The following is a 13,017-nucleotide window of genomic DNA, read 5'->3' on the forward strand; positions in this document are numbered from 1 at the left end:
TGGTGGAGATGAATGAGAAAAAAAACCAACCCAAACAACAAGCACTTTAAATTGTGAAACCAGGCTTTTAACTTAATGCTCATCTTTCATAAGAGAAGAAATGCTACTGAAATGAATGAGTCAGAAATGTGTGTTGAAATTATTTTGTGCCAAATAATTCCTGAGACTTGGAATATTAATTATGACAGCAGCTTCTTTACTAAAAGAGGACTGGAATGTGAAACTGTTCTGAGACTTAAATAATATTTAGTCCCACAGTTGACTGCACAGAAAAACACCTGCTTCCCAAAGGTCACAGAAGTGGGTATCGCATGTTATTTAAGCTAATGGTCATTTCTCTCTGAAAAAGAGTCTAGAGGAAATTTTTTGCCTGACTTCTGTTTTTGCCTTGGAAATCTTCAGTTTCTCACATAAAGTGTTTCTGCTGCTAAAGAATCAGGCTCCTTTCAAGACATAATGCTAATAAAGTCACAAAGTTTGTAGAAGTTTAGTGAACTGTATTTCATAGTAATACGCAAGAATGAAACTTACAATGAATTGGTCAGTGAAGAATGAGTAATTTAATGATTGATACAGCAAAAGCAGATATTAAAAAAATAATTTTGAAAGACACCTCTGGTTGTTATTAAAAGCAAAGTTTCCAAATGCAGGGACATTCCCCCTTGGCTGTCTGTTACTGTGAAGGCAGGTTTGGTTACCTGTATTTATGCTAAGTGCAATCTTATACTATAAGCAGGATCATTAATTTAAATGAACTACACTTTTTTTTTTTTTTTTTTTTTTTTTTTATGACTGAACATTTTACAGTAGAATGTATGTCAGCAAAAGACCCAGATTCTAAACCAGAATAATTCTAATGGAAACTGCTCTGCTCTCCGAATTCCTTTTGAGAACTATGTATTTCAAGCAATCCTGTTTATCTTCTGATCCTGTTAACAGTACAATTGTTTAAATTGTTGATCAAGTTAAGACTAGTCGCATGGCAAAGGACCATCCATCTATGCTGAGAACATATGAAATACATGGAACCACAGAACTTTAAACAATGCTTCTTAAATAACATTTTTAGAAAAGAAAGATGTGATAAGCTAATCATTAAATATATCTGGTACCCAAATGCCAAATTTCCATTAAGATCTCCTCTATGTTAAAGACCATTATACTAATAGAATGTATACATCCTCCTACAGCTTTTTCTGTGTGAGTCACTGGACTGAAGTTAGTCCTGTGTATGTGGGAGAGGGAGGATGGTATCTGTTTCTGTGAAAGAAGTCACTAAGGAGCTAGATGTCCAGGAAGGGAAAAGTTGAGCCTGTTATTTTATTTCAGTTTTACATTGGCAGGAAACAGAGCAGTGAACTTGATGAAGCTATGGGTACATCCATGAAACTTTGCCAAAGCAGTTGGAATAAACATCTTCAAACTTTCAAAGACTGGCTGAAAGTTAATTGAAACACAAAATTAATCATAAATGGAAAATTAAAACCCTCAACATTTCCTTTCAGAATAATTTCTCATCAATATTTCTTTTCTCTGTAATTTTTTCCTCTTTGTTGCCATTTACTCCACAGCAGCATCCAAGACCTTTGACCACACATACAAAGTTTTTAGCTCTTTCAAGGAGATTTCTCATTGGACTTGCAAGGTGTTTGGAGACTTTCTTCCTCTATACTACAGCCCATGATGAGAATTAGGTTAATTCCATAAGAGAAGATTGAAATTAAATCTTGCATTATGAGACTCAGCCTATAAGCTTTTATTTTCTGTTAGAATTCTTAAAACTCAGATCTGCTACTTGCTCTTATCAAGTGTGCTGCTACTGCTGCTACTGCTACTTGATCAGCCACCAAAGGAAGAAGAAGAAAAAAAGATAAAGAAGTCCCCTCCTTCCCTGGCATTTCCTAGATTCAAGAATGAGAATCGCCTCTCCTGGGTATGGAAAAGCATATGAACTGCAACTGGAAATCTAGGGCTCAGATTTCTGTGCTATCACTGGTATAAACTTATCTTTGACCTCACTTGCAGTCAATACATCTTCTTACATTAGGGAGTATTCATGAAAGTTTCCATATAGAGACCCAGACATTGTCATCTTTAATGAAGGTATCTAGGCCATATGAATATTTTGATCCATGAAGTGGAGGGTATCTGTGTCACAGTGTAAACCAACCACTGGTTAACATTTGCCCACCCTTATCATAGACTCCTTTGGTTTCACTCCACAAGTCATCCCACCTAAGTAAAGCAGCTAGCATGGTGAAGTGCAGTTTTGTAATAATGCCTTTGGCCTTGTATTTGGACAAATAATTTCAAAAACTTTACATTTGCATAAATTAATTGGTATTTTTCTAAAGCACCAACTACACTCAAGACACAATTAAAATGCTTAAAACTTACTGCATAATCCGTTCTCACAAGCATCAGGGCAATCACCACAGGGTTTTCCTGTTTTGTAAGGTGTGTTAATTGAACTTCTTAGATTCCCTCTGAAAGATCAACATTACCAACATAAGCTATAAAATCACTATAACATATCTGAGAATGAAACTTAATTATATGGATGCATACATATATTAACTTACACTCAATCGTTGGTTATATGTCAAACAATTTTTATATATGTTTTGGGTTTATCCAGAAAGGTTTCGGTAGTGGGATGGAGGGGGAATTTGCAGGGGTGGCATCTGTGAGGAGACCAGAAGCTGCCCCTATTTCAGACAGAGCCAGTGCCAGCCAGCTCCAGGTTGAACCTTCTGCTGCTTAAAGCTGAGCTAACCAGCAACGGTGGTAGTGCCTCTTATACCATATTTAAGAAAGGGTACAAACTGCAACCAGTGAGAGCAGTGAGAATATGTGACAGAAACAACTCTGCAGACACCAAGGTCAGTGAAAAAGGAGGGGGAGGAGGTGCTACAGGTGCTGGAGCTGAGATTCCCCTGCAGCCTGTGGTGCAGCCCATGGTGAGGCAGCTGTGCCCTGCACCCATGGAGGTTCACAGTGGAGCAGATCTCCACCTGCAGCCCATGGGGGACCCCATGCTGGAGCAGGTGGATGCACCCAAAGGAGGCTGTGACTCCATGGGAAGCCTGTGCTGGATCAGGCTCCTGGCAGGACCTGTGACCCCGTGGTGGACCCACACTGGAACAGTCTGTGCCTGAAGGACTGCACCCCATGGAAAGGACCCATGCTGGAGCAGTTCATGAAGAACTGCAGCCTGTGGGAAGGACCCACGCTGACATGAAGGACTCTCCTGTGAGTGGGACCCCACACTGGAGCAGGGGAAGAGAGTGAGGAGGAAGGAGTGGCAGAGACAACATGTGATGAACTGACTTCAACCCCCATTCCCATCACCCCCCGCTGCTTGGGAGGAGGAGACAGAGAAATCGGGAGTGAAGTTGAGCTTGGGAAGAAAGGAGGAGTGGGCAGAAGATGTTTTTTATTTCTCATTATCCTACTCTGTTTGACTGGAAATAAATTAATTCCCCAAGTTGAGTCTGTTTTGCCTGTGTCCGTAACTGGTTAGTGATTTCCCTGCCCTTATCTTGAGCTATGAGCTTTTTGTCATATTTTTTCTCTCTCTGTCCTGTTGAGGAGAGGGAGTGATAGGGCAGTCAGCCAAGGTCAACCCGCCGCAATATATTACAATGTGAATGTGAAAATTAATTTTAGACATTTTATGAAATCATCACTCTGCCTTAAAATTCCCACTAATTTTTTTGGTAATAATTATAGTCTTCACTGTACTGTACATATTGATATGCCTTTCTGAACCAAGATTTCAAACAGAATGTGGAAAATATTTATTTGTCATTTAGTATGATGAAAATTAGGATTTTTAGGCAAATTAAATTTAATCTGAAAATCAGTGTCATGTTTATGTGTTTTATGTTTTTGTTTGTTTGACACTTCTTTTGATGAGTATGTTTCTGTCTTTTCATATTCCTGATACACTCTTCAAACCTGTTCCTCAGCTATGGGTGATGTGCCCTATTACAAATTTCACCATCTCCCGACTAATTTTGATAACATAATAAGAAGTTCCAGAATCAGAATCAATACGTACGCGGGGCAGTACTGGCAGACATAAAAGTATTTATATATACTGTTGGGACAGAAAGCGACAGCACATCCAGTTTGATAAGAATTGTACCAAACCATCTGTAGGTATAAGAATAAAAATCATGGGAGAATGAAAATTATACATTTGAAAATAGTTTAAGTACAATATGCGTTAGAGAAACATCTGTAACCAAGTTAAGTCACTTTATTTACCCTTTATAGTAAAATATAAATCCCACCTTGCTGGAAAAACATTTTTCCCCCTGTTTTCACCCCTGAACCAAAAAACAATTAGGATATAATGATAAATTATCACACATATATGTAAAATGTTTGAGCTAAACTGTCTCAAGTATATGTGTTTTCATTCAATTAAAATTGTTGAAGAAGATGTAAGAGTCATGATGTAAAATTTTCAAACTCTGTTTCATGTAGGTGAACAGAGGAGATCATCATAAGCCATTGTCCAACTAGAAAATCTCTGAGTCAACAGCACTCTGTAGACTATAACAAACCTATTTTTATTTCCTTCCTGATACTTTCATAACCCTGTTCTTCCAGTGTCTGAGCAATTTTCAGATGTTAGCATCTGAGCAATTTTCAGATGTTAAACAAACAAGTTTCTTCCCTTTGTTTTTTCCTGAAGTTTTGAAATACTGCTGTAAAGACACTTAGCCTATTATTTTCATTTTAATTCTGTTACTTTGAAAGTTTTCATCTTGTTTTGTCAGAATAACTCTCATGTCTCCATTGTACTTACTCTCTTTAAAGATAGAGAGGGTAAAAGTTGCTTAGCTAACATATAGGTATTTATTTATTCAGACTGAAATATAAAAAAGTTGCATCTACCTGAGTGTAATGACCAATCACAGCATCTTGTGTTTTTGCTCCAGTTCCGTATTCGAAATTTTTCTCCTCACTGTGCCAGGCCTGAATAACATCTGACCATGAGTAAGGGGCAGATGACATGAAGAGATTTTCACCACATTGTACAGCTGGAAAGAGAAAGGTACTGAGAAATACATAAAAGATACACATGTGAGAAAAAGACAGCAAAAGGTGGTATGATTTCCATGGAAGTTCTCATCGCAGATGGGACAGCAGGGTGGTTGGTTTTTTCCCAGTTCAGTGACATCACCCTTTGTCAATACTGAAGCTGTCACTTGACCAGTTTGCAGCATGGCCAGCCTGTTTGGCTGGTAGTCTGGTTGTTGACAGACCTTCTGCATGTCTGTAGATACACCTGCACATGTACATGACAGTTTCATGACTGTAATTTTGCTATTTGAAAGTTAGCAACTGAGTCATTATTCAGGTCACAGCTCAGTAATCTTGGGAAAATCCTAATAATTCAAAGCTTACTTCTGGTACACAAGAAGGTGACTACACTATCCTCACCTACTGGTTTTTTTCAGGTCCAACCCTACTGTGTATGCATTAGTTCTCACCTGGGATTCACCTTAGGAAGAACCAGAGGATTTGATTTTTAGGCAAAAAGTATGGAGACTGAAGGACAGTGCACATCTTACATACAGTATAGACAGAAGTCAGTCATCCCACATTGCACATTGATCATGGCTATTAGCAAAGTATAGCTGTAACTTCAATATCCAGTTACTGAAGTGTTTATATGAGCCTCCAAGATAGTTATAGGTTGAAAGCTGCCATGGGATTTAAAAACTATGAGTCTTGTCTTAGAAATTATTCTTAACACCACCAGCCAGTTTTGGTCCTTCACCCTTTGTCTCTTCCTCCCCAGACAGTTTCCTCCAGCACATGTAAGCTTGAGAGAATATGCTTTCTCATCATGATTTTTTTTCACCTACTGAAGAAAATGGGATATACCTATGTAAAACAGATGCAATTGGGATGAGAATGGGCTTGCACTTTTCTCACCGGAACATTTATATCTAGAATTTTGCCTTTGTCCCATGCACCAACAAAATCACACTGAATATAAATGGCATCTCAAAAAAAAACCCCACCAAACAAACCCCAAACCAATCACATCAATAACATGTATGACATTATTCAGTTAGCACTCATGCTTCACTTACTGGTTCTCCTCAGCGCAGGAGGACTGTGTCTTAAAGTACATTGATTGGCCCAGTTTTGGGCATTCTTTGCAGCTGGAGGACACCATACCTTAATGAAAGAAAATATTAGTCATTCAGACATGTACCAATTAATAACCACTCATGAAGGAACAACATGTGAAAATTACACTTCACATCTGAAAAAAACAAATACAAAGTCCTTTTCTTTCCCTTTTTTTGGGGGTAGAGTAGTTAGGAACAAACTTATACACCCAGCAGAATAGAAACTGTGAAGGCTGATGAAGAAGTCATCAGAAGGAAATTAACAATGCCATGCGCCATCCTTTTCCTTTTCTTTTTCCTCCAAAACATAAACCTTATTGTTGATGCACCATAAAGTATTCCAGACTTTTCTTCCACCTGCCCAGCTTTATGTTTCTCTTGGTGCTGGTCATGCTGAATCTTTAGGAAAGGTCTGGAGAGTGAATTTGTGGCTAAATAAAATAATGTGACCTTTCATACCATCCTGCATCTCTCAAAGAGTCTATTATTCATTAAAAATAGATATACAGCATAACTTACCATCTTCAACATGTTGCTGGCAGTTGGTTTTACTCCTCTCCTGAAGGTATTATGTGTGTCAATAATCAACTTTTGCTGATCTGCTCTGCTAGTTGACAGAGCATCGAAACCTTCAGGTTCCTAAATTGAAAAACATGTTATATTTCTTTTTTATTTGAATGTAACTAAATTCTGAATCCTGTCTAGGAAATATTAAAATACCAAAATATTAATATCAACCAAGGAGATTATCTTTGTGATGGAGGAGGTACTGTGATATGCTTTTTCTCTTAAGTATCTCTAGGGGTGCTTCCATGTGGAGTAGCACTTTCAGTATTTCCACAACATAGAGCTTAGCAGTAATAACACTGGTTCCTGTGTCATATCTGCCAACCCTCTGCTGAGATATCCTGGAATGCCTTGTGTGCCTGTAGACTCTTAAATTTAGTCAAGTGAATTAGATTTATTTTAGTATTATTATACTTCCCTTCATGAGGTTTTGAGTAAATAGGATCTAAATATCAGCTGAAGACATGAATGTGCTTATGATGTGTTCCCCTTCTTCAGTATTTTATACATGCCTATCAATGTTTTTTAACTGAAGGAACATCTTGTTTAATCACAGGACCATCACAGACCTCTTGTGGTACTTCAACAGGACATCCCACTGAACAAAAAATATGCCTATTTTTTTTCACGCTATAGATTTTCTTCCCATCCTGCCATAACTGATAGTATTTCTCAAAATTTTCATGTGTTTTCTAATTAAAAAATAACCATGTGAAGAACACAGTCTTCTCTTAGCAGCCATTCTCACTGGTCTTCTAGGTGGCAACATGAAGAGCAGAAATTGAAGAACTAGGGGGAAATGTAGTCAAGCCTTCATTATGTTTCTGAAGCAGAAGTAGCAAACTTTAAACTTCACACTAAGTATGGGTTGGGAGGAACCACTCTTAAGTGTGTGTTGAGTATGTTAGTTTGTTTAGCTGTTTGGGGAAATCAGTGATACGTGTTGAGAGGATGGGACTGTGAGTAAAGGGAGAGGCACATATCTCAGCATCTGTAGGATGAGAAAGGGAGAAAGTTAGGTAACTGCTGCCTGTAAAACTGTGGGGAATTAACAGGAGGAGGGCTGGGTCTTTGGGAGATCTAGATTACTGGATCTATGTATGGGAGCTTCTGGAAAATACAGTTATCTGACCCAACTCATAAGTAACACTGTGTCTGCAGAAGGCTTCATGTGCGAGTGTGGAACCAGTCTGCTGCTTTGAAATTAAACAGACTTCAAGGAAAAATGCTTTCCAGATCTTAGATATCTAATCAGACTCTTTCTGCATATGAGTGGATGATAAGTGGATTGAGAGCAGTCCTGTGGAGAAGGAATTGGGTGTATTAGTAGATGGAAAACTGACTATGAGCCAGCAATGTGCGCTCGCGGCCCAGAAAGCCAACCATGTCCTGGGCTGCATCAAGAGAAGTGTGGCCAGCAGGTCAAGGGAGGGGATTCTCCCCCTCTACTCCGCTCTCATGAGACCCCACCTGCAGTGCTGTGTCCAGCTCTGGGGCCCTCAACATAAAAAGGACACGGACCTGCCCAAGCAGGTCCAGAGGAGGCCATAAAGATGATGAGGAGGCTGGAGCACCTCCCTTACGAGCTCAGGCTGAGAGAGTTGGGGTTGTTCATCATGCAGAAGAGAAGGCTCTGGGGAGATCTTAGAGCAGCCTTCCAGTACTTAAAGGGGGCTACAGGAATGCTGGGGAGGGCTCTTTATTGGAGAGTGTAATGATAGGATGAGGAATAACGGTTTTAAACTGAAAGAGGGTAGATTTAGATTTGATATAAGGAAGAAATTCTTTACTGTGAGGGTGGTGAGACACTGGAACAAGTTGAACAGAGAAGTTGTGGCTGCCCCCCACCCCGGAAGTGTTCAAGGCCAGGTTGGACGGGGCTTTGGGCAACCTGGTTTAGTGGAAGGTGTCCCTGACCATAGCAGGGGGGGTTGGAACTAGACAATCTTTAAGATCTCTTTCAACCCAAACCATTCTATGATTCTTTGATCAGTGTGCATAGGAAAAGCCATATTCAGTCAGACCACAAAGTGCCTCAGGTCCCATCCAGATTTTCTGATTACAAAGTTTGCATCCTACCTCTCCAGTGGACGGATGCAGCACAGCTGTGAGACACAGGAACAACACTGGCAGAATCATCTCTGAAAACAGGAGAATGAGGATTTAATTAATCTTTTAAGGAGCTTTTGTTTCTCTGAATACATAATGCATCTTTCTCTTGTGTATTTCCTGATTTTTTTCTCAAGTAGCAAGGTAATGTTTTCTTTCTTTCCTCCTTCTCTCCTCCTCCATTTTTAGAAGTAAAAATTAAAATTCATTCCCCCTCTGCATTTCCAAATTTCTATGAATCAACTACTTTGTACATCTCATACTTCCTGCTGTAATCCTGGCTAAACACCTTCACCAGAAATCACAGTACAGAAGGATATTCATGGTACCCTTCTTGTAGTAAGCCTTCTGCTCATTGCCACACTGTGGAACAGCTGGGGTGGGATGCAGCTTTTAGCTTGTTTCTGTGTCTGTGTTACCATGAAACTTCCCCTACTCCCCATTGCCTGCTTTGACTGGACTGCGTTGGTTGAAAGGAGAATTAGACACTCAGCCCATGTGCAGATGTCTACACTTAGGTGTCCGAGTCAGGATTCAAAGCCCTTACTTAATGACCAGCACTATGAAGCCTTGCACACAAGCTGAGGCAGAACTGGCTGGACCAGAAATGGATCAGTGCTGGTCCTGGGAAAGACTTGTTTCAGAAAGGTTTTTTCGTTTTTATTTTTTATTGTTTTATTTTTTTAAAGAATACTCTTTATTATATTACAGGATTATACATGGAATGGCAAAAGAAATAAGAAATTTCTCTAATTGAAGAAGCAACCACCAGACCCTGGACTCCATCCAAGACTCTACTTGATTAGGAGGCTCAAAGCACCATACCATCCCAACACAGTGATCCAGGAGGTAATGTGGGTCACTTCAAAGTTCAGGTGTCTGATTGCAATCAGTCATAGGAGTTACATTCATCTTGTTTCTGGTTAGCTACCTTGGGCAGGTTGCAGGTGACTGGAGTGGAATTTACTTATTTTGGCATTTGTCCCAGCCTCCTACTCCAAGGGAATTTATGGACATGTTACCACAGAGATATGTTATTAGCTTAACTTCTTATTTGGTTTTGAGGGGCTGCTGGTTTTGGTTTTAATTTATTCTTGGGGAAAGGCCAATAGGGTTTGCTGATCTTTTCATATTCAGCAAAGCCCTTTTACCTCAAGGCAACCAATTTATATAAAACACAAGGTGCTCCAGCTCATGGAAAACACATGGATAAGAAAAAAATACCCTTTTCCAAATGGTACAGCAATGCCCATTTTCCTCACCAGCTTGTTTACATTGCACTGGAGGCAATGCACAGTCCCCAGCCTGTAGGCAGGGATGCTGCTCCAGCTCTGCTAAAGAGCAAAGCCGGATGAAGTGGACTGTGACTATGGGTAGCTGTAGCTCAGAGGCCAAAAATCTGGACAGACTGGCCACATCTGTACAATTAAACTCTCACAGCCTTCAAAATAGTGTGGCTTATTCCAAGCACTTGTAGTTGAGGAAAGATCTGGTTGATCCAGGGGAAAAACATACTGGTAATTAACAGTATAAGTCATTGATTTCCTGTTCTTGTTATTGCCTTATGTCACTTATGTTTCGTTTTGACATCACCTATGCTTCCTTGAAGTGCTTTAGAATCACAGAAGTTTTTTCTTACTCATTTTTCTATCACTTACTTCTCAGAGTCGTTACAAAACTTTGCAGTGTATATGACCTAGATATTTAGCAATAAAAAATTATACTCCCAATAACATGAAAAATTATTCTTTTTACTTAAATTTCTAAGTAGAAAGTAAATAGAGGTGGGGGTTATTTTTAGTGTACTCAAGTTACAAGCAAAAATATGTCTTTTGAGTGCAAAATGTGATGATATGCAAATAGAAAACAACCCTTTTTGCACCTAAAACATGTAAAAAATTTCTTTGTTTCAAAGGAAAAATAACTCTTCATTGAAATTGTGAAGTTTTCTATTTTGCAAACCAAACTGAAGAAGTTAACTTAAAGGCATGGGCAAAGTATTCATTCACTGTAATATCTTCTATGAATTAACTTACAATTAAATATAATTGGTAATTTAATACACGATACAAATTTCAAAATGCCATTGGAATGCTTTTTAAGACCCAGTGGATTTCCTGCTCCAAGATATTAACATACTTTTGGCAATCCCACTGATTTCAACCAAATGCTTATAGTTTATGAGATGTAAATTTAATTGCTCTGCATTAATTTCTAGGCACTGGTCCTAAAATCAGTCTCTCTGTCCCCCTCCCCTGTTCCCCCTCAATCAAACATAAATCAGGACATGTGCCAAGTCTTACTGACTTTCCTGCAACTCCATCTGTGTACAGGGATCTGCCACTGAAAGATGGTGCTTTAGCATCCCTAGTTTGTATGAGTTTAGCAAACTTGTGTGAATATGTTTTTCCCATGTTATCTCCTAAAAAAAAAAAAAAAAAAAAAAAAGGTGTATCCTAAATTATTCATACAATTGAATATCTATTACGAAAGAACATCCCCATTATTTTTTGCTATCATTGAAAAAGACCTGAAATGGAGTAATACAAATTGTCATTTAACTTGTACAGCATTGTTGCACAAAGTCCTACTTAGCAGCCACCTTGCACAAGAGTGGTAAGTTGCATAAGGTGGTAATTTCCCCACTCTGAAAATAAGTGGTGATAGCTACATATAGCAATATGATATACAGAACTGAATATATATCCAATTCAATATGTTCGGTCTGTCTCTGTCTCTTTCTCTGTGTACATATAATCTACCAAGATACTGCTTTCTTGCACGCAGGTGGGTCTTCATCTGTTTTTGATCATTCATCAATTTTGTCTCCCTTTTTTTCAGCTTGTGTTACACTATTGTCTATGTAGTCCTTATTTTTCACTGAATAAAATCCTCTTTCTGTGATTGCCCTAATTGTTCAAGAAGTCTTCTGACAATGGGTTGCATTTTAATACATGAAAAAAATTGCAATTCTTTAAACAAACAAAGCAACGTAAATTCTACCTTTTGTTTCCAGGAAGATCAGAAGTTTCTTTCGTCCTTCTTCAGGTGGTTGTGGAAGTGACTGGGGTTCTTCACTGGAGGGTGATATATAGCTCTTCAGTTTCCTGATAGGACAAGGTGACTCAGCGTCACAGGTATTATAAAATTCAAAAGGTGACTAGATAGAACAACACTTTTGTCAAGTGAACATTCTTCCAAGAAGGAGGTTGGTTGTTTGTGTTCCATTTTTATTTCCTCTTCCTTCTTGTACTGGAAAAGATGAAATACTCTGAAATGAGTTTTGTGTGTATTGCTCCTCATAAGTGAAATCAGCACTCAGTGTGAATGAATGCCAGGTACAAAGGCTCTCTGGTAATGATTGACACATCCAGTTGTAGTAAAACTTGATCTTAATCTCCAACAATGCAAATCAACTCAGCTGGCTATCGAGGTGTCTCTAGATTGACATAGTTGTAACCAAGACAGAATCTTGCCTATTGATTTTTCCATGGGGGTAAAAAATGTTATGGGTCAAGTCCCTGTTCATGTTATGGCTTCTTTACGTCAATCCTACAGAGCAAAAGTCAAAGAAGGAGACAAGAATATTTCTGTAATTGAAACTTTTATTCAGTATTGGGTAAAGATTAAAAGATTATTGAGTGCACTAACATTAAAGCACATATTTGTTTCGACATTTCCAGGTAATGGAATAAGATGAGAATGGGTGGAAATACCACCAGATCAGAAGGGTATTTGTGTGCATATTAACTGTTTCATTCCACATTCAGTCTCAAGTAAATGCTGACCAGAGCAACTGTCATTATCTGCTTTTATAGAAAATGTTATTCTCTTATTTAAATTCAGGTCTTCCTTCCTCGTAGTCACTCAACTCCTACCTTAATCCCTTGTGAAGCGTGCCTTCAGAACAATCTTATGTTTTTCTTTACCTGGGAAACCAGTATATTGACTCTACTAGACAAAATGGTAGTGGTGTGATTTGTTGATTTATAATTATATAGAAAGAAACACCCTGTTAGCAAGTTTGGGGTTGACACCAAATTGCAGGGAGCAGTCAGTATGCTGCATAATAAGGCTGTTGTTCAGATGAAACTTGAAAAGCTGAAGAAGTCGTCTAACAGAAATCATCTGAAAATTAAGAACTGGGAGAGACCAACTGTCTAGGGAGCAGCTCTAACAAGAA

The 13,017-nt window shown here is 38.7% G+C and overlaps 1 protein-coding gene across 1 annotated transcript; it reads right to left on the reverse strand.

Moving 5' to 3' along the window:
* Positions 1-537: 537 nt before the first annotated feature.
* On the reverse strand, positions 538-11,938 carry LOC141921477 (cysteine-rich venom protein helothermine-like). The gene is made up of 8 exons (XM_074820244.1): positions 11,838-11,938; positions 8,805-8,866; positions 6,678-6,797; positions 6,117-6,204; positions 4,909-5,054; positions 4,064-4,158; positions 2,398-2,486; positions 538-1,437 (listed from the first exon to the last, which is right to left on the reverse strand). Exons 2-8 carry the CDS (start codon positions 8,862-8,864, stop codon positions 1,427-1,429), a joined length of 609 nt encoding a protein of 202 aa, XP_074676345.1. The 5' UTR covers positions 8,865-8,866; positions 11,838-11,938; the 3' UTR covers positions 538-1,426.
* Between the last annotated feature and the right edge of the window lie 1,079 nt (positions 11,939-13,017).

Source organism: Strix aluco, chromosome 3 (genome assembly GCF_031877795.1).
Source record: "Strix aluco isolate bStrAlu1 chromosome 3, bStrAlu1.hap1, whole genome shotgun sequence".
Taxonomy (NCBI): Eukaryota; Metazoa; Chordata; class Aves; order Strigiformes; family Strigidae; genus Strix; species Strix aluco.

Bases quoted from the DNA above. Each gene is read 5' to 3' on its own strand.
- LOC141921477 (XM_074820244.1), bottom strand. From the start codon at position 8,864: ATGATTCTGCCAGTGTTGTTCCTGTGTCTCACAGCTGTGCTGCATCCG. The intron at 6,798-8,804 runs GTAGGATGCAAA...TTTTCAATTTAG, and splicing joins TGCATCCGTCCACTGGAGAG to GAACCTGAAGGTTTCGATGC. The intron at 4,159-4,908 runs GTAGATGCAACT...TTATACCTACAG, and splicing joins TGATTGGTCATTACACTCAG to ATGGTTTGGTACAATTCTTA.